This window comes from Megalops cyprinoides, chromosome 19 (assembly GCF_013368585.1).
Source record: "Megalops cyprinoides isolate fMegCyp1 chromosome 19, fMegCyp1.pri, whole genome shotgun sequence".
In the NCBI taxonomy this organism is placed as follows: Eukaryota; Metazoa; Chordata; class Actinopteri; order Elopiformes; family Megalopidae; genus Megalops; species Megalops cyprinoides.
Window position 1 is genome coordinate 935,156 of NC_050601.1, and position 21,202 is coordinate 956,357.

General features: G+C 51.5%; 2 protein-coding genes across 2 annotated transcripts; one reads left to right on the plus strand and one right to left on the minus strand.

Moving 5' to 3' along the window:
* The first annotated feature begins 6,754 nt into the window (after window positions 1–6,754).
* trim35-13 (tripartite motif containing 35-13) lies at window positions 6,755–11,040 on the plus strand. Its single transcript, XM_036552386.1, has 6 exons — window positions 6,755–7,183; window positions 7,921–8,016; window positions 8,093–8,323; window positions 8,579–8,601; window positions 8,853–8,971; window positions 10,294–11,040. The coding sequence occupies exons 1-6, from the start codon at window positions 6,791–6,793 to the stop codon at window positions 10,866–10,868; spliced, it is 1,437 nt and encodes a 478-aa protein (XP_036408279.1). The 5' UTR covers window positions 6,755–6,790; the 3' UTR covers window positions 10,869–11,040.
* Window positions 11,041–12,181: 1,141 nt separating this feature from the next.
* Window positions 12,182–20,810, minus strand: LOC118794187 (long-chain fatty acid transport protein 1-like). The gene is made up of 12 exons (XM_036552385.1): window positions 20,644–20,810; window positions 19,776–20,170; window positions 19,276–19,440; window positions 17,113–17,182; window positions 16,313–16,404; window positions 16,099–16,208; window positions 15,387–15,596; window positions 15,029–15,155; window positions 14,464–14,601; window positions 14,088–14,252; window positions 13,854–14,000; window positions 12,182–13,196 (listed from the first exon to the last, which is right to left on the minus strand). The coding sequence occupies exons 1-12, from the start codon at window positions 20,808–20,810 to the stop codon at window positions 13,039–13,041; spliced, it is 1,944 nt and encodes a 647-aa protein (XP_036408278.1). The 3' UTR covers window positions 12,182–13,038.
* Between the last annotated feature and the right edge of the window lie 392 nt (window positions 20,811–21,202).

Consider the following 21,202-nt stretch of genomic DNA (forward strand, 5'->3'; position numbering starts at 1 on the left):
GTGTATGCACTTGAATCCTTATTTGTATGTGCTCACTCAAGCACAGATGTAGATGTAGATAGAAAGATGTAAAGGGATGTGAAGTACTGTGGTTTGTCACTGCAAACCAACAAGGCTCCAGAAATAAACTGGTGCAGATGAAAATTTAATTTTTTTCTCAGTCTCTTAAACAATATCTCAGATTCTCAAAAGTATTAACTCAAAGTACTCCAAACAAGTTCTTAAAATTTGCACTATACTATTATTACTGTTATGCCTAAATTGATCATTGAAAGTAGTAGGCTAGTTGTAATAATGATCACGATTGTTTTTATTATGTCTTTTGGTAGTAGGCTAGTCGTTTTAATAATTATCACTATTGTTATTATTATCACTATTATGTCTAACTGTATCATTGAAATTCTGGTGCACATTAAGCAACACCTAAATCGCGTGAAAAGGAGCTCTTCCGCATTCAGAGACCCGGCGGAGATGGTGGGAAAAAAAAAAAACGGGACCAAGCATCAAAATCCTGGAGGATGAAAAGAAGCGGGCCGCTCTTCCCCAGCCTCAAGCACAGGTAACTGAGATGCTGTGCCTTCACCTACCAGAGAACACACTGCAAGCCCAAAACTTCCCGGGTCAAAAAAAAATTCTTTTGTTTAGGGACTATTTCAGTTAAATGTCGGCATGTCAGTATGACCACGGTCGTGACAGCTATAATGTGTTGATGTTAATAAAGTGACGTGTTGGATGTGAATCGAAGAAATCATTAATGCATATTTGCTCTGTTAAAAGACTAAAAGACTTACTACAATGACTTGCATTCCTGCAGGTATATTCCATTCAAACGTCTCAAGATTAAACTTTGGGTAGGTTTTTTTGGCATGTTTCCTTTACACAAGTTCAGTTTCCCGTGTGATACCCTGATAGCTATTTCCATCCGAAGCTTGATTAAAGTGGGAATATGTTGCACCAATAACCTGACAGCCTCCATTTCTGAAGACTGCTGGCAATAACACTGATGATATATGTGCTGGGAAACACTGAGATTAGACCCCCACAGGCGGAAACTCGTGTTCTCAAATTGCGTCCTGGATCAACTAACCCACAGTCATTCACACTGTATCCTCAGATTGAGTGCTCAGTGGAAGCCGACTCAGACTCCCTCCTGCTCCTGCTGTAGCAGCCAGCAGAATGCTGTATGTTATGTATTCACTCCTGCTATTGGTTGTGACACTGATAATGTCTCTGCTCTTGGCCTAACCTTTCAGTACGAGCTTCTGTAATTCGCTCTGCTGCTAAATGACTAAGAACAGGAAGTGTATAAATGTAAGAAGGGAGCCACTGCCTTCTCCCGTCCTTTGTTAAAAAATAAAACCTGGCATTTATCGTGGAGTTTATAGTTGAACAATTCTAACAATAGATGAACTAAATATGGGCGGCAGTGTGGCATAGTGGTTAAGGAGCAGGAGTCGTACCTGAAAGGTTGCTGGTTCAATCCCCGCTGGGACACTGCTGCTGTACCCTTGGGCAAGGTACTTAACCCACAGTTGCCTCAGTACCCTTCTACCAGCAGACCAGAGGTCCTCTCATGTCCACCTTGCTGAGCCGTTTGAAAACCTGCCAGAGCAATCAGCCCCTTTCCAACATTCTGTATCTGCCAGTGCTGCTAAATAATGATATATCAGGGAAACTACACAAACATCACATTCACAACATTAACTTCAGAACCTGCCGCAGAAGGTTTTTACCGACCCTGAAAATATCTGTTTGTGTTGATTTTAGTATCTTGCTGATGTGTAGTTTTCATCAGTAGCAGTAAATGGAAAAAACAGAAATGGAATCCAGGTGTTGTCATTGCTGCCTTGCCCCTTACACTGCATAAATAATCTGCATAAATGTCACTGCAAAAGAACCTGCACTCTTCTAAAATGAAGATGTTAAGAAATTAGTATTTAAGTTTCTGGAGCCCTGCCCCTACTTAGGAACACAAGACATAGGGCTGACAGCAGGGAATTATGGGACAGTCACCTGGTAAACCCCCATCCAGACAGAGAGATGCACCATGGGATTATTCACACCCGGCCACAGGACTGTTCATGTGTTAACTTACCTTATCTTACCAATCTGCCAGGGGGGACATGAAAACTGCTCTGTAAATTTGTTCTCTTGTACACTTGTTGACATAAACACCTCTCCAGATGTTGTTTATGCAACAGAACCATTAAAGGAGATGTCCTTCCTCACTCTCTGTGTTCCTGTATTGTCAATAAAAAACATTTTTAAGTGATTTCACATGAACTGTTATGTATTTCAAATCTCCACAGGGAGAATGGAGCAAGATATTTTGTGTTATTGCAGGCAGGAAAGACGTTTCCCACTTGCATAAAACATAACGGCAGAAAGAGAAAGGAGGTGGCCTGGAGAGCAGTGTCTCCCGTCAGCTGCCACCATCTTTGTTCTAGATTTAGCGCTGGCTAAAGTGCAGCCCAAACTGAGGCAGGAGGGTGTGCAGGGTGGAGACTGCTGAAACCCGACCTGCCATATAGCACATGCATGTCAGTGCGTCCAGCACACACAGCTCCTGCCAGCCTACCATGTGCACACAGCAGCAGCAGCCAGACGGCATGGAGGCCGGGGAGCGGTGGGGCAGCGTGCGGGCCGGGGCGGAGGCGGCGTCGGGCTGCGACCTGGAGGAGGAGCCCCGTTGCGGCGCGTGCGGGGAGATTTTCGGCGAGCCCGTGGTGCTGTCCTGTCTGCGCTGCGCCTGCAGTTTCTGTGCAGCCTGCCTGCTGCAGCACTGGCAGCAGAAGGCCTCTCAGGACTGCCCCGTCTGCCCGCCGCAGCCCCCCGCCGCCGCGGAAACCTGCGCTCAGCACGGACACACACTCACGCTCTTCTGCCTGGAGGACCTGCGTCCCGTCTGCGCCGCCTGCCAGGGGGCCGCCGCCCACAGGGGGCACAGAGTTTACCCCATCAGCGAGGCCCTGCAGGACTGCAAGGTGAGGTCACACATCCGCCCTGGGTCATGCTTTGGGCCAGCGTGCTTCACTGCGTCTCTGTGTGTCAGCCGCGTCTGCCTGCAGGTGACCAGTGTCTGTCTGTCTGTGTGCATCTTTCCGTTAGCAGTCATTCATGTGTCTCTGTACCTCTGTGCGTCAGTAATGCCTCCTGTGTCAGAAACGGCAATGCCTCTGTGAGGATTGTCTGTGAGTGTAGGAAGTGTGTGTGATTGTTGTGTGTGTGATTGTGTGAGTGTGTGTGTGTGTGTGATTGTTGTGAGTGTCAGTGTGAGTATGTGAGTGTGTCAGTGTGAGTGTGTGTGTGTGATTGTTGTGAGTGTGTCTGTGTGAGTGTGTGTGTGTCAGTGTGAGTGTGTCAGTGTCAGTGTGAGTGTGAGTGTGTCAGTGTGAGTATATCAGTGTGTGTGTGTGTCAGTGTGAGTGTGTCAGTGTGAGTGTGAGTGTGTGTGTGTGTCAATGTGAGTGTGTCAGTGTGAGTATGTCAGTGTGTCAGTGTTTTCTCCATGTGAGTACTGTTTCTCCACTGCAGCCATGTCTGTCTGTGTTGTGACTGCTGCAAGCAGGTGCAGCTGTAATGTCATGAATGTAATGACGCTGCATCACCACTAGGGGGCATCCCGGGCATTCCTGGAGTCCTGTAAAAGGGAAGCAGGCGTGTCCGTGAACCTGAGAAGGCCAAGGTCGAGAGGAAGGCCAAACAGTAAGGCTCACCCAGGGGAACCCGTGCTGCAGTCAGGCTGCCGTTCTTATTTTTTCCAAACAAACCTACACTCATAAATAAGGGGATAATACACTGCGATCAAAATGAAATACAGCTCTCCGGCGTCTCAGGATCAGTGGAAAGTGAGACGTGTCTGAGTGAGAGGAATAGAGGGCGTTCCTCTGGTGGACTGCACTGAGTCAGGATCAGTGGAGAGTGATTACAGCGGTAAGGAGTAGGGCTCATGACCAAGAGGTTGCTGGTTTGATTCCCTGCTGGGGTGCTGTGGTTGTACTTTTGATCAAGGTACTTAACCCATAATTGCCTCAGTAAATATCAAACTGTATAAAGGGATAACAAGTGAAAATTGAAACCTAAGTAAGTCACTCTGGATAAGAGTGTCTGCTAAATGAGTGTAATGGAATAATGACACTTCATTTGCAGTGACGGCAGGAACAGGCAGTTTTTCAAACATGAGGAGGGTCGGAAATGAAAAAAATTACATAATTTAAATAATCATAAATTACAAAAGAATGTCTTTTTGGCTTGGATAGACCTGAACTTAATAACAATTTTAGGCCCTGAAGGCCCTGTGCAGTCAGAGGCAGGAGGAGGGGTGAGAGACACAGGCTCGCCCCGCCCCCGCTGGGAGCTCCACCCTCACGGCCGTAACGGAGGCAGAGCTGGCGCCGGCCGCTGGGCTGCGGGACTCTGTAACCCGATCGGTGGCCCGTTATAGACGCGTGACTCGGGCTGAGTCTCAGACGGCATGGAGGCCGGGGAGCGGTGGGGCAGCGTGTGGGCCGGGCCCGTTCCGGGTGTGGGGGACGGGACGGAGGCGGCGTCGGGCTGCGACCTGGAGGAGGAGCCCCGTTGCGGCACGTGCGGGGAGATTTTCGGCGAGCCCGTGGTGCTGTCCTGTCTGCGCTGCGCCTGCAGTTTCTGTGCAGCCTGCCTGCTGCAGCACTGGCAGCAGAAGGCCTCTCAGGACTGCCCCGTCTGCCCGCCGCAGCCCCCCGCCGCCGCGGAAACCTGCGCTCAGCACGGACACACACTCACGCTCTTCTGCCTGGAGGACCTGCGTCCTGTCTGCGCCGCCTGCCAGGGGCCCGCCGCCCACAGGGGGCACAGAGTGTACCCCATCAGCGAGGCCCTGCAGGACTGCAAGGTGAGCCAGGCACCGGGGCCGCTTCTCCTCTCTACGCTCTCTGTAGTCCTGTCTGTATCAGCCAGCGAGAACCTCCACACACAGCTTAGGACAGCACAGGACAAGTTAGGACAGCGTAGATCAGCACAGGCCAGGTTAGCACAGCGTAGATCAGCACAGGACAGGTTAGGACACTGCATACATGAATCAGTAGATTTAGCAGTAGATTCATGGGTGATATCTGGCTGGCTGGCTGCGTGCTGCAGTGTGACTTTAGCGCCACACTGTGGGGATTCTTCAGTCTGCAAGGGAAAGGCAAACTCTGTGGACTCTGTGTCTACTTAGTGGCAGTGCACCCCCTCCCTGTCATCTATAAATAGTTACTGTAAACACAGCATCAAATGTAACTGTGTCTGGCCACAAGCACGAAAGCATTAAAGGTGCAGGTGAAGGTGCTGACGGACCGGCTGCCTCAGTCCCTGATCAGCTCTAACACAGAACTGCGCATTTCAAGCGCTCTGTCACCCAGCGGGACACTGAACCATGCGCTCTGTGTGAAAAAACACTGGTAATTTAACGGCAAATTTCAGTCTCCCATCTGGCCCTCATCGCTGTAGCGTCTAAGACGTGAGCTCTCTGGCTGAGAGGCGCCGTGTGGTCAGCGCAGCGCCCGGCGGCCTGCCGTCAGGGCGGCGCAAATGGATGGTATTCCCTGCCAGTGAAAAGCAGGACACAGGAAGGCCCAATGCACACTGGGATAGCATCCGTGAAGGAGGAGGCTGCACTGTGCCACTGTGCACTACACACCTCAAAATAAGGCAGATGGTAAAAAAAACATTATCAGGAGTCACGGTGTTATTAAACATTAAGGATATGGCCTGTGCTACAGGATTGCAGCCTACATCGTAATTTGTGATGTGACACAAATACTCAAAGAAAGATGCGTTTTATTTTATTAAATAAAGTATTGCATAAGAATACCATTTGTTTAAATACATTTCCCTCCATAATTGACATTTCTGAATTAATAAGCAAGAAAAAAAGGCAATTTTACCCTCTGTTGGTCATCCCGCTGGTATGAATCCAGGACTCCTCCTGACAGCTGTAATTAGTCTGCCCTCCAGAGCTAAACTCTATCTGGCTAAACTCCATCATGGTTTGTTAGGAAAAGCAGTGGCTCTCTTTGGTTTGGGAGAGTCTAAGGTGTTCCCCCAGGTGTTCCCCCAGGTGTTCCCCCAAGACCTGCTGGCTGTTTACTCTCACAGGCTTGATTTCTTATTCTTGTTTTGCTCTTGAGTGTTGGCTGGGAGGACTGCCCCCCCCCCGCCCCCCCCGGGAGCCCAGGAGGGCATTTCTTCACGGTTTTCACCACCTGCCACAAAACTCTTGGGACGCCTCCAGCAGCGGACACCCGGAGGCAGGATGGTGGGTGGTTTTAATTGCTGCCGTTTCTTTCTGACGTCATCAGTAACTCATTTAAATCACTCATTAACGTTCATTCTGAGCACAGTCTTTAACAAAGAAGCCAGACTGAAAACTGGTCTCATGGTAGAAATGTTGAGTCTAAACCTGGCAAAAAAAAACCAAAAAACAAAAAGAAGCTGAAGAACTTTTCCTCTTCTTTGGTAGAGTGGACACTCACTCTCGCTCTTCCTGTTGGTCCGTATCTTGGGAACCTGCTGTGAAAGTGAGCGCATTTCCCTTGAAGACAGACAGAGTGAGGTCCCTGTGGGACACGGTCGAACCTGGCCCCATGGGTCTGCCCCCCCCACCCCTCAGGGTGTGTGGTATGTTTATATGTATATATAGCGCATGTGCGTCACGTTGGAGGGAAGCAGACGGTGCTGATGCGGCAGGGGTGGGGCCTGGGTAACCCTATCTGAGCCGTCGAGTGCAGCGGGCTAAGAAGCGCCAGTCCCTCGGAGAGCGCAGGAAGCCATGGCGTCCAGTGACAGGGTCCTGGAGGGCGAGCTGTCCTGCCCGGCGTGCGGCCTGATCCTGGCCGAGCCCGTGGTGCTGGGCTGCGGACACCGCTTCTGCAAGGCCTGCCTGGAGGCGCGCTGGGAGGGGGGCGGGGCCCGGGACTGCCCGCTGTGCGGCCGCCGCAGCTCGCTGGAGCAGCCGCCGGTGAGCGGGCTGCTGCTTAGGGCCTGCGAGGCGCTGCGCGAGGAGCGGGCGCAGCGAGACCCCACCGCCTGCCGCCAGCACGGACAGACCCTCTCCCTCTTCTGCCTGGAGGAGCTGCAGCCCGTCTGCGCTGCCTGCCGCTCCGCCCCGGCCCACGCCGCACACCGGCTCTACGCCCTGGAGGAGGCTGCGCAGGACTGCAAGGTAAGCCAGCACGGCCCAGCACAGCACAGCACTCCCAACTCCACCCTCTTTCTGCTCACATCCGCCACCCACCTCGCTTCGCTCGGCCAAAGGAAAAAGCCCCCCCCCCGACCCCCTGCACATCAGCGCTGCTGCTTGCTTGTTTGTAAGCACGAGTGAGCCGGCGGGCGGAGCTTTCAGCCCGGGGAACGGCGGGAGGAGGGGCGTGGCTGCAACGACTCATCAAACCCCCACGGTAGTCACAGTGCGTCCTTCTCTCATTGGTCAGGAGGAGAAGAGAAGCTGTGTCATTCACGCAGAGTCCTGCTCGTCTCCGGGGTCCAGCATAGACACAGGGGTTATTTCAGGGTTTCTTGGCGAGGTTTACTATCCTTCTAATAATAGTATTAAACTCTGGAAGGATCCATCAGATGGCTGAAACCAGACTCCCAGGAAGTTTCTCAAATGCGCCTCGCCCTCTATTCCTGTCCCGCCAACAGCATCCCCACCTGCACTCCCTGCGCCAGGGTCAGGTCACAACGCCGCTCCCGCCACCTCAAACACACCCAGGATCTTTTTTCCCTTAAATCTTTTCTGTTAAATTGGGAAGCTCAGAATTTTCAGCATAAGATGCTCAGTGTTGTCATGCCAACGGGTTGCCCAAAGCCTCGTCTTCTTTGTACCGATTAGCTTGGCTGACACAAGGGAAGGCGAATGGCTACAGCACAGGAAGTGAGGTTTGTGTCATTCCCTTTCAGGCAGAACTGAGGAACGCTCTGGAGCCCCTGCAGGAGAAGCTGACGCTCTTCGCCAAAGCCAAACTCAACTGTGATCAAACAGCCCAGCACATTAAGGTACTCTCATACCACACACTGAACTGCCTGTGAAAGAAAGCTGAATTTTATCACGAGGTATGTGTTTCCGTGACAGAGCCAGGCCCAACACTCAGAGAGACAGATACAGGAGGAGTTTGAGAAACTGCACCACTTCCTGCGGGAGGAAGAGGAGGCCAGGATCGCTGCGCTGAGGGAGGAAGAGGAGCAAAAGAGTCAGATGATAAAGGAGAAGATTGAGGAGATGAATGGAGAGATATCGTCGATTTCAGACACAATCCGAGCTGTGAAGCAGGAGATGAGATCTGAGGACGTTATGTTCCTGCAGGTAATTGTGGGCAACAGGTTCCTGGGGCGGCAGTGTAGCATAGTGGTGAGAAGCAGAACTGAAATGTTGCCAGTTTGATTCCCTGCTGGGGCACTGCTGTTGTACCCTGAATATCCAGCTGTATAAATGGGTAATGTAAAAAAATGTAATTTATGACAGTCAGGAGCTCAGGACAGCTCTGTCCTTCTCCCAGAGCGCATACACACACATCCCTGCCTTTACATGTCAGAATAATCTCTCTTTTTTGTCTTCCAGAACTACAGAGCCACTATTAAGAGGTATGTCCCTTCCTTCGCTGTTGTAACACACACATACCCACAGTGGCACTGACTCCTGAACCCAAATCCCCAGTGGCACTGACTCCTGAACCCAAACCCACAGTGGCACTGACTCCTGAACCCTAACCCACAGTGGCACTGACTCCTGAACCCAAACCCACAGCAGCACTGACTCCTGAACCCTAACCCACAGCGGCACTGACTCCTGAACCCAAACCCACAGTGGCACTGACTCCTGCATGTTGTTGCAGAACCTGGTGTGCACTGCGGGATCCAGAGATGGTTTCAGGGGCACTGATAGACGTGGCCAAACACCTGGGCAACCTGAAGTACAGAGTCTGGGAGAAGATGCTGGGAATTATTCAATACAGTGAGTACCGAGGGGCAGTTCAGCAGCTGAGACCATGCAGAAGCAGTCACATCAGGATGCCAAGTGTGGGGGTGCGCGTGTGTGTGTGGGAGTGGAGTGCGTGTGTGTGTGGGAGTGCGCGCGTGTGGGAGTGCACGTGTGTGAGTGCGCACGTGTGGGAGTGCACATGTGTGAGTGCGCGCGTGTGGGAGTGCACGTGTGGGAGTGCACATGTATGAGTGCGCGCGTGTGGGAGTGCACGTGTGTGAGTGCGCACGTGTGGGAGTGCACGTGTGTGAGTGTGCACGTGTGGGAGTGCACGTGTGTGTGTGGGAGTGCACGTGTGCACCCATTTTTAACAGGAATATTCGCTTATGTGGAATCTGCTTCATTGGCAGAATCTCCCCTCGTTTTCCCTCGCTTCCTCCCTGTCCCTTGCGGGGGATCTTGTTTGGGGGGGGGGGGTTGTTTGTGTGTGTGTGTGTGTGTGTGTTTATAATCATTTTTATAAAACAGTTAACATACTGTCAAAAGGTTTCAATTTTTGAACCAAAATACAAACGTTATAGATAACCCTAAATGATAAATCAGCAGTTATGAAGTGTAAAATATATGTTATCACTTCATAAATGTGTTATCTGTCATATGTGGAAAACTTAAATTGACCAAACTTGATGATCATTATAGTATAAGTATTATTTAAAATTGTTACATTCTGCAGTGTTCTCAGTTTATCTTCTGATATCCAGATGGCACATTTGATCTCTGATACCTCCTACTTCTGTTTCCAAAACTCCATGTAACTCAATGTAGATAAACTTATGAAAGTTCATTTAACATGCAAACCTGTTTAGAAATGATGGCACTCTTCAGCTGGATCATTGCTATGTGTGACAGGCCTTTAGTGGAGTGAAAGAAGCCCTACAGGCTGCAGAGCTCCAACCCCCCAGAGGGCAGGGCGCTCTGATACCCCCAGAGGGCAGGGCGCTCTGATACCCCCAGAGGGCAGGACGCTCTGATACCCATGGCTCCACTGACTCCCTATACTGCATCTACATAGCAGTTGTAGAGGTCACAACTGTCCAAGAGCTCTAGCGTTACAAATGGCTGTTTTTCATTTCAAAACCCTTAAAACTGTTAAGAACTAAAACCTACAGATATTATGCCCTCCAAGACTGCTTATATTGTGCCATATTTTTTGAGAAAACAAACTAATACTAACAGTCTTGTGTTATTCCAGTGGGGTCACACACACACACACACGTGCACGCACACACATTTGCTCCACAGCGGAGAGGAACCGGGCGCTCGCTAGCTGTCCCCGTCTCATCCTGCCCTTCCAGCACCTGTTGTTCTGGACCCCAACACTGCGGCCAGCTGCTTCATGATGGCGGAGGACCTGACGGCCGTGCAGTGCCACAGAGAGAGGTTTCTCCTGCCAGACAACCCCGAGCGCTTCGACATCAGCGCAGAGATGCTGGGGTCTGAGGGCCTCACCTCGGGGCGGCACAGCTGGGAGGTGGAGGTGGCGGGGAACACCTACTGGGTCCTCGGCGTGGCCAGGGACTCCATCAACAGGAAGGGGAAGCATGTGCTGACACCGGCCGAGGGCTTCTGGACCATCCGGCTGCGGAACGGCGAGTACAAGGCATGCACGGCGCCCTGGACGTCGCTCAACATGAGCCGAGAGCCGCAGGTGGTGCGAATCCAACTGGACATGGACCGCGGGAAGGTGTCCTTCCACGACCCACGCGAGAGGACACCCCTCTTCACCTTCACTGACATCGTCAGCCCCAGGGTGTTCCCCTACTTCTGCACTGCCTGCAAACTCCACCCGCTCAGGATATTACCCAGCAGGCTGTGCATCACGCCCGAACACCACGGCACTCGAGACTTCCTGGACAGAGTCTCACTGTGAGCGGTGTGAGTCAGACACTGTCCAGGCAGAGAGCGAATTCTGCACCGCGTTAACAAAACTAACGCAAGCGATTAAATGTTTGTTTCCTGTATGTGGCTGAGGTGCTGACATTTTGTCTTGAATGACATGAACACTATAGATATTGCAAACAAACATGCCGGTTGTCCTAAATCAAGACATTTTTAAAACTAATTTCATGTGTTTTTCCTTTAAGAAAATTAAAACAATAGAAAAACTTGCAAATTGTAAATGTTTGCGATTTCATTTTGTGAAACTCAAACACAAGATGGCGCTATATACTGGGTTGATAACAGAGTTGGTGTCCGCCAATGCGCGGTATCCCCACCGAATCCCCGAGCGAAGTCACTGCCAGTGACTCCTGTCAGACACACAGTATGACCATCCTCTCTCACAACATCCTCTCTGAACAAAGGCCAGGAGGGAAGATGTACCATCCATGTGCAGTGAAATGAACTTTAGAGAACTGTTAACATGCTCTTCCAAAAACGTTACCAATATTTGACCTCCTCCATTTGCCTCCATGATCTTGTTTGTAGCTCTTGCTGTTCAGGTGTTGTGTGTGGAAGGTATAATCAGGCACAGGACACACAGAGCTTCCAGGAGTCACTGCTGCTGTGGGCTCACATGTTGGTAAATATGCCTCGTCTTGTCTAAATTTGCTGGAACAGCATCATCCTATAGCAGGGCCTGCTTCTTGTTCACTTTAAACAAATCCTGGTGTTTTACAGTGTCACACAGAGACCAGGGCTGCAACCCTGAACCACCGCATTATACAGTATGCACACCTAATCAACAATACTCTACATCAGAATGTGTCTAAAAATTCAGTTTGATGATTCGATACATTCTGATACAGTACGATTCAATGTAACCAAAGACATGCTGAGTATTAGTTCATTATCTGCCACTGAAATAACACTCAATGTTTAAGATAACAAAGTGTGATATAGAGTGATGTCTCAAGCACTCCGGTTTCAGACATATTGCTGCATTAATGAGAATAAAAATTAATTTAACATGGTGCGGATTGATACAGCTGAATTACTGCTTTCGTACAAATCTATGTAGTCACACCCCTACTACAGACACATGAACCTGAATCCAAAGATATTAACAACTTTTGCAGAAGTGTCACACACCACACCTGCTCCACACTAACTGTTAATAACGAGCACTTTCCAAACAGAAAGGCATTAAAATCAGTGCAAAACTGGCAACACCAGGACAACAGCGGGAGCAAGCTCACTGTCAGTACAAACTTTAATTTTTGATTGCATAAATGATCTGTCCCCCAGCAGAGATACTTACGCCTGCATTACAGTGCTACTTTAGATATTCCACAGGAACCGTTTCTCTGTGGGCCGTCAAGCCTGCTGCCCTTCCCCCCGGGAAGGAGGCCGCATGAAGCCCCGCCTCCAGGCCACCGTTTGGCTGCATCGCTAAAATGGCCGTGTGGATATGTACCCTAGCATGCTGCTACGCTCCGCTGAGAGGTTTTACTGTGTCACCGGCAGCTGCCCACTGCTGTCTTGCAAAGGGGGAGTCAGCAGAGTTTAGACTGGAGTTACGCCCCCACAAAACCTCGGGTAACATGGGTATCGGACCATAATGGACCTGCAGAGAACGCAGCAGAAAAACCACACAGTGGCCTTAGTACGCCTGGCTGAGAGACAAGGCACTTCATGAGGAGTGTGTACCTGTGTGTAAGACTGTGAGTGTGTGTGTCCTTGTGTATGAGTTTCTGCACGTGTATGTGTATATGACAGAGACGATGACCATGTCACTATGGTAACACTCCTCTGTGCTTGTGGTTGGTAAATCTTTACCCTCACAGTCAGTTCTGTGGCCATGTCTGAGGGTACCAGCCCACACCCCAATCCCCCGAGACTCCCACAGTTCCCTCTGTCCCTCTGTCGCTGTCATGGTAACAGAGTGACAGCTACTGTTGCTATGAAACCATCTGAAGCAGCATCCGTCCCCACAAAAAGCCTGTCTGGCTCCACCGCAGACACGCCAGCTGCTCCTACCGACAGCACGGTGAGGACTGCGTTCTGCTCTCCTGATTGGCTGCCCTTTTCTTACAGGCCCAGCCATTCAGAGGAGCTGCGTATGCAGAGTCTGGAGGGTATTGGCAGTCTGTGTCTGTCTGTCATAGAGACATCCTGCCTTCCACTATGGCGCTGTATAACTCCTCGTTCACAGCCTCGTAACGCCCCGCTCGGGAGTTCAGGAAGTAGATCCGGTCGGTTGAAAGGCGTGGGTCATACCCCTCCCTCTGTAGCCGTGTTTTCTGGATCTTGAAGGTGCCTGAGAGAGCGAGAGAGGTGGAGGTGAGGGCAGATTGAGGAAGGAGACCCAAAGTTCACTGAGCTCAGAGCTCACAGACCTCCCAGTCATTCACAGGTTTGATCAGGCTCTGTTTTAAACTCTCACCCCAGCCGTGTCTGTACATGCCGTGGGTTTTGTATTTGTTTGATACATAACGCTGTGTCTGCCACACGTGTGTCACTACCACGCCATTTCAGATCTCTGTCTCTGCAGAGCCACGGGAAAGATGCTATGCATAATCACACATGCTGCCATTACCAGCTGCCAGGACATTACATTACATTACACTACAGTATATTACATTAAATTACATTACATTACATGCATCTAACAGATGCTCTTATCCAAAGCAACAGAGCATCACAACAGAACAGAAATGTATCCATACAAGTTGAATGAGCAACAGCGTCAGACCAGGGTAACAACACTCGCAGACCATTGAGTGTGAGCATAACACCATTCAAGCCCTACCACAAGTTAACTTGTGCAACCTGACTAGACAAGGGAAGCCAAGTATACCACTATACATCAGTCACAAGATCACAAACTCCAAAACACATCTCAACAGTACATGTAGAAAAACAGAAAGTTTATTTCACATGTAGTATCACAATGTACTGCGACCACGCCCCTTACCTGTGGTGTCCACCTGCGGGGAGATCCTAAGGAAGACGGGACGGGCGTAGGGGGGCAGGACGTGCTGAACCTCTCGCAGAAACGCGTCACAGTCGAACTGCCCCGCCCTGTCTGCGATGGCCGCCATCCCCGCCTTTCCCTCCACACCTGGTGACACGGACGTGCACGGTCACGGACATGCTAACATAATCCTGGTCATGCTGCCACCTTTACAGCAAGGCGCTGCTCTCTCACCTGGTACAGGTACTCCGTACACGGCCACATCGGTCTGTCCCAGCAGGGTGCTCAGGGTCCCCTCCACCTCCGTGGTAGAGACGTTCTCCCCCCTCCAGCGGAAGGTGTCTCCGCTGCGGTCCCTAAAGTACATGTAGCCCAACTCATCCATCACCAGAACGTCACCTGAGGGAGGGAGGGAGGGAGGGGAGAGAGAGGGGGAGAGAGAGAGAGGAGTTTGAAAAAGGGTTCAGAGTTAAAAGAGCAGAGGGAAGTAGCATAATGATGCAGGAATAGCAAGTTCTGAGAATACCTTCATGATACAAATCAGGGAGATTTGCCCTGCAGGCAACATTACAGAGCACCTCGGTCAGAATGACTGACAGAGAAGGCGCACCTGACAGGTAGGCAGAGTCCCCCTTCTTGAAGACGTTGTGGGCGATCTTCTTGCTGGTGGCGTCCTGACTGGCGTAGCCATCAAAGCGGCGGAGTGGGTCCTGCTGGTTGATCCGACCCACCAGCAGCCCTGGCTCCCCTGCAAGCAAAGGCAAGGTCTTACCCCCCAAGAGAGGGACAGACAGAAGAAACTGCACTACCCACGTTGCAGTGGGGTGGGAGTGTGAGGACATATTCCCATGGTGCAGTGGGGCGGGAGTGTGAGGACATATTCCCATGGTGCATTGGGGCGGGAGTGTGAGGGCATATTCCCATGGTGCAGTGGGGCAGGAGTGTGAGGGCATATTCCCATGGTGCAGTGGGGCGGGAGTGTGAGGACATATTCCCATGGTGCATTGGGGCGGGAGTGTGAGGGCATATTCCCATGGTGCAGTGGGGCAGGAGTGTGAGGGCATATTCCCATGGTGCAGTGGGAGTGTGAGGACATATTCCCATGGTGCAGTGGGGCAGGAGTGTGAGGGCATATTCCCATGGTGCAGTGGGGCGGGAGTGTGAGCGCCACTCACCTGGTCGGCAGGGCACACACAGCCCCTCTCTGTCCCGCACCAGAGCCATATTCTCCTCCTCCACCTTCACCAGCCGGATGGGGTATACGTTGGGTAGGATGCGGCTGTTGAACCCACATGCCCCCACCTGCAAGAGAGGCGGAGACTAGTAAAAACCCCTTCCCACCCAAAAGAGAGGCAGAGACTAGTAAAAACCCCTTCCCACCCAAAAGAGAGGCTGAGACTAGTACAAACCCCTTCCCACCCAAAAGAGAGGCAGAGACTAGTACAAACACACCTCCCACGCAGACGGGTAAACTCAGCTAACTCCACCTCTGGCAGGACCTGCTCATCCCCTGAACTCCGACCCCTGACTGACCTTGCCATCCATGTTGGCGATGCTGCAGTTGCACTCTGTGGCTCCATAGAACTCGCCAACCTGTGCGACCTGGAAGCGCTCGGTGAAGGCTTCCCACACGCTGGGGCGCAGCCCGTTCCCCACCGCCAGCCGAACCCGGTGCCCCCTCTCCGACGGCCGCACGGGCTGGGACAGCAGGTACCGACAGATCTCCCCGATATACTGCACCACCTGCAGGAGAGAGACGGGGAGGGAGAGAGAGGGGGAGAAGGAGGGAGAGAGAGGGAGAGAGAGGGGGAGAAGGAGGGAGGGGAGAAGGGGGGGGGGGAGAGGGGGAGAAGGAGGGGGAGGGTGGGGGGGGGAGAGGGGAGAAGGAAGGGGGGAGGGGGAGAGGAGGGAGAAAGAGGGAGAGGGAGAGAGGGGGGGAGAAGGAGGGGGGAGAGAGGAATAGGTGAAAAGTAAGGAAGAGGAGAGAAATTAGAAATTAAGAGACAAACATATGAAGAGGGAGAGATAAAAAGGAAAGGGAAGAAGGGGTAAATGAGGGAAGTGGAGCTATACAACCGAGACAGATGCACCTGCCTTCAAACCACCAATCACAACACACATTACAGGAACACCTTCATATCTGCATCACCAGAGTGTCAATCCTCTCTAACCGTGTGTGATTGGTCAGCAGGGTCGCCCCTCGGTGTAGGGTTGTACGCGATTGGCTCTTTGACCTGCCACTCACTGTGCAGTTATGCTTGATGCAGTCATCCCAGAAGCGGCTGGCTGAAAACTTCTTTTTCACCACGACGGTGAGACCGTTGACCAGGCATTGACCCACTCCCATGATGTTCCCTGAGAGAGAGACACAGACAGAGAGAGCAGAGCTTTACACACAGTCAGGAGCACGGAACGGGGTGAATGCTCGGACGGACGGAGGGATGGACAGAGAGACACACCTGCGGAGTGGTAGAGAGGCAGGCAGTCGTAGATGATGTCATCGCTGCGCATGCGGAAGGCGTGGTACCCGAAGGCAGCAATACGGTAATACCTGCAGAGAGAGTGAGAGAGAGAGATACAGAGAGAAAGAGCGCGAGAGGGAGAGGGAGAGGGAGAGAGAGCGAGAGAGAGAGATACAGAAAGAGAGAGAAAGAGAGGGAGAGGGAGAGGGAGAGAGAGCGAGAGAGAGATGGAGAAAGGGACAGGGAGAGGCAGAGAGAGCGAGAGAGAGAGGTCATGGCAGGGGTCAGACCAGGAGGAGTAGAGCTCCACTCAGTCAGTGCCTCTCTCAGTCTCTGCAGTCATTACAGCACGACACTACAGAGCACTGTAAACAGAGCACTGTAAACTGCAGCCCAAAGCAGGGCTGCGCAGAACTGCGACATACACTGTAAACTACAGCCCAAAGCAGGGCTGAGCAGAACTGCGACATACACTGTAAACTACAGTCCAAAGCAGGGCTGCGCAGAACTGTGGGGTGGAACCAGACCTGCAACCAGAACGGTGCAGGGTTTATTTCCTGGTTGTGAAAGAAACTAACTTCAAATCCTTCTACAAAATCCAACTGTATCAATGTATGCAAGATCTGCAAAACAGTCAGCATGCGAGAGCCTGCCAAGCCAACAAACCTAACAACACAGCACCTGAATGACCCCGTCATCTGCTGTTCCAGGTGTAACTCAGGTACTAAGAGGCTGAGTGGGTGCGGAATTCGGCTGGTTCAATGAGCACCCCCCTCTGGCGGGGCTGAGACACTTACCGACTGTGTACCACAATGGCAGCCTTTGGGAGCCCTGTGGTTCCAGAGGTGTAAATATAGAACAGGCGATCTGTGGAGAGGGAGAGAAGGAGGGGGGGGTCATTTAGGAACAGACTTCACATTCCTCCGCAACTGCTGTGCCTGTCATAACACAGTAAACTGGGAGTGTGCCTGCGAGTGACTCTAACCCTGCTCACACGCACGCGCTCACACGCAGGCGCTCACACGCACACACACACACAGAGGGTACAGACAGAGAGAGAGACAGAGGGGGTACAGACAGAGAGAGGGTAAATGGGGGAAAGGTTACATGCCATTGGAGCCTGAGCCAATGCTGAGGAACTGGGAGACGCAGTGAGAGGGTGAAACGGAGCAGGAGCTGGAGCAAACTGTGCTTCGATAAAATGAACTTATTTCATTTTTTGCATACTGTTTTGGAATTATGAATGCGCACATTTGTCATACTAACAAAGCACAATGAACCACACTGAACTGAACTGAGAGAGAAAGGCCACCGAGTGACTCCAGCTCAGAGCATCCAGGATTTGTTCACAGTGACCTGTATGCATCCACGCTAACCCACAGCGACCTGGATTCCTTCACAGTGACATGGATTCCTTCACAGCGACATGGATTCCTTCACAGTGACATGGATTCCTTCACAGCGACATGGAGTCGTTCAGTTCTTTAAGTTGTGTGGTGAACACTCAGTACACGTTCTGCTCAGATTTGGTGAAATTCCTGCTGATATAATAGCCCAAAAGGCTGAGATTGTGAGCTGTAGCGTTGCGTCAGCATGGTGATACAGCACAGCCTGGCTGTGGGTGCTGGGGTATCGGCAGGGCTACCTTACTGGCCCAGGTACGAGCTGGTCCTGATTAAGGCAAACTACCTTTGCCAAACCAAGAGGCAAATTTTAAAAATTACAAAATGCTCTTAATAAATACATTTTAAAAAATCATTCAACTTGTACCAAAGTTTTCTTTCTCTCTGTAGAAGCTGCCTGCAGTCCAGCAGGGCTCCTGTTCCTAATCCTACTGCGAGGTTTGCACTGCAGTGGTCCACAGCACCATGAATAAACCTCACAGACAAAGATGAAACAGTGCCTCCTGCTGGACTGTGCTCACATCAGCAAAACACCTGCCAAACTAACCCTGTGGGTACATGTTCTAATCCAACTGCATGCTCAATACATCCACTGAAATCATTCACTCTTCACTCCTGCAGTACAAAGCATTTTCCACTTTGTGGTGGTTACTTTAGCTGATACCGTTAATATCCACGGAATGTGAGGGATACTGCTAACCTTTTACAAAAAATCTCTTCTCATTTTAATGTATCAAACAGAAAATAGTACCTACAAACTGCAAGGGAATATCAGACTCACTCCCTAATATAATGTAGCTGCATTTTTAAATGACCTCCCCTCACATCTGCTCCAAGTGTGCGTTATGGAAAAAAAGAGGAAATGAATTTGAATGTGCAACAAATTTTAAAGTTAATCTTAAGCATAATTGAATCTGAATGAATAGCAAATAACAAATGTGTGTGTGTTTGAGTGTGTGTGTGTGTGTGGGGGGGGATAATGAGATTTCTCGCCTCTTGACTTTGCCCCTTAATGTTCAGGGTGCAGCATTCAGTCCAGCTGGTGAATAAAACAACAACCACTTAATCCTCTCTGATCAAGTTACGAAGGAATGGAGAGAGACCAGGTTGCCAATGCAGAGAGAAGGGGGGGGGGGGAGGAAAGGGAGAGGGAGAGAGAGAGGGAGAGAGAGAGAGAGAGAGAGAGAGAGAGAGAGAGAGAGAGAGAGGGAGAGAGAGAGAGGGAAAGAGGGAGAGGGAAAGGGAGAGAGAGAGAGAGAGAGAGAGAGAGGGAAAGGGAGAGAGGGGGGGAGAGAGGGAAAGAGAGATGACAAGAGGAAAGAACTATGTGGCCTTACAAAGAACTGGGCCAACACACACACACACACACACACACACACACTCATACACACATACACACACACACACACACACACACGCGCACCACATTCACAGGAACGACTGCACTTGCTCCACTGCTCATGTGGGATCTGCTGGAGACTTCAAATGGATGGTGAGTTGGATTTTTAGCAGGTGCATTTGGCGGGGAGGGGGGGCGTCCCTGGCCCAGGGTCTCACCGTTGAAGCCCTTGCGGTGGGCGCAGGGAGGGGGCAGGCATGGGGCAGAGGCCAGCAGAGGGTCCAGCACCAGGGCAGACAGGGAGGCCCGCCGGTCCGGACTCAGCTCCCCGCTGCAAAACCGCACCATGGACTGGCTGAGCGACGAGCTCACCTCCAGCACCGCTGAGGTCAGGAGACACGGGGGAGGCCAGTCAGGAAGGCCTCAAATGCTCGGGCTGTCCGTAAGCGCTCGGGCTGTCCGTAAGCGCTCGGGCTGTCCGTAAGCGCTCGGGCTGTCCGTAAGCGCTCGGGCTGTCTGTAAACCCTCGGGCTGTCTGTAAGCCCTCGGGCTGTCTGTAAGCGCTCAGACCCTTCGTTTTGTATCACTACTCATGTCTTGACTTTCAGAGGTAAAACCTCTTATTGCATTGACACACAGAACTGTGAAACACACATGCCGCTCGTTTTCCGTTATGTTCAACGGCTGCTGCACTTGGGTAACCTCAACATTCACTCACCGTCAGCAAGCTCCGCCCCAAACACCAACCCCCGCGCGCCGGACACGCCCATGCAGTGCAGGAGCGAATCGCGGCGCAGGTTGAAGTTAATGAGCGCCGCCTCCACGCCCACCTTCGCCAGGCCCAGCCAGAGGGCCACCACCATGGGGCGGCTCTCCATGAAGAGGGCCACCACTTCGCCCGAGGCCCAGCCCTGGCTCAGCGCCCAGTGGGCCACCGCGTTGGAGAGCTGGTCCAGCTGGGAGAAGGTCCAGGTCTCCCCCGTGGCCTCGTACACCAGCGCCGGCTTGTCCGGGTGCAGCGCCACCGTCTGGGCGAAGATGGAAGGGATGGTGCTGCCCTTGCACATGTGGCGATGGAGGGCCAACTTCACTCGCAGGAGCACATACAGACCACTAGGGGGCAGGAGCGCAGAGTACAGCAGGGAAAAGTTTGGGAGAGGACAGGAAGAGGTGATGTGAAGATCAGGGAGAGAGAGAAACAGCTCACTGAACGAGTAAACTACACATAATGCTCCTTATCGTTTAAATGTGAAAGTCCCAGGCCACTGCTTTCCCCTCACGCAACCTCCACGTTACCTCCTGCGCACTGCACGAGTTTCATTCATCCCAATATTGTCTGTATATGACATATATATTTCAGATAAGAAATATTATCTAAAGTTGATGCAAATATTTCATTTTGACGTCATATGGTTAACTAGCTTTCAAGCAAGCGCTCCACAAGGTAAATTCCCTGACCCAGCTACCAAAATTACCTGGCTAACGGGTCAACAAAAAAATGTCGTAATATGCGGTTAACACGGCGCGGATCCCGCCCCTGTCCCGCGTCCTTCCCGTTAATGTGCCCCGCTACTCCCCGCACTCACTTGAGGTCTCGCCTGGCGGTGCGCACCACCACATACAGGAACCTCCATCCCCCGGTGCCCAGGTAGACCCCCAGACTGGCCGCCAAGCTCCAGGGCCAAGGTACCCCGAAGAGCCGGAGCAAACTGAGCGACCCCAGAGACACGGACACCCGGGCTGCTCCCCGCATGCTGGGACAGAGGAGAGGAGGGGTGGAGCCGGTAACTAACGCGCAGACAGGTAGAGACAGGTAACACAGCCAGTATAAACCCGATCTAACGTTTGCTGAATTTTCATAGGGTGAAATAGGTGACCGCTAATAAAAAGATGAAATCCAGATTTTTATTAGCACCAGAAATCAACTAATATGACTCGTATCTTGCAGGGTTCAGAGCTAGCTAACTTAACTAGCTATAGTATGAACAAGATCCACAACTAAAACGCCACTTCGCTGCTCTTTTTCAATCAGAAATGTAGAGTAGCTACATATCTAATCTCATGTTATTTACCTATGTTCAATTACAATGGACAGTTAGATGCCTATCGAGCTAACAGTATCCGCCAGCTAGCCGGCCGTAGGAC

Bases quoted from the DNA above. Each gene is read 5' to 3' on its own strand.
- LOC118794187 (XM_036552385.1), bottom strand. From the start codon at position 20,810: ATGCGGGGAGCAGCCCGGGTGTCCGTGTCTCTGGGGTCGCTCAGTTTG. The intron at 16,405-17,112 runs GTAAGTGTCTCA...CTCTCTCTGCAG, and splicing joins GCCATTGTGGTACACAGTCG to GTATTACCGTATTGCTGCCT. The intron at 15,156-15,386 runs GTCAGTCAGGGG...CCTCTCTTGCAG, and splicing joins TCGCCAACATGGATGGCAAG to GTGGGGGCATGTGGGTTCAA.
- trim35-13 (XM_036552386.1), top strand. From the start codon at position 6,791: ATGGCGTCCAGTGACAGGGTCCTGGAGGGCGAGCTGTCCTGCCCGGCG. The intron at 7,184-7,920 runs GTAAGCCAGCAC...ATTCCCTTTCAG, and splicing joins AGGCTGCGCAGGACTGCAAG to GCAGAACTGAGGAACGCTCT. The intron at 8,017-8,092 runs GTACTCTCATAC...TTTCCGTGACAG, and splicing joins AAACAGCCCAGCACATTAAG to AGCCAGGCCCAACACTCAGA.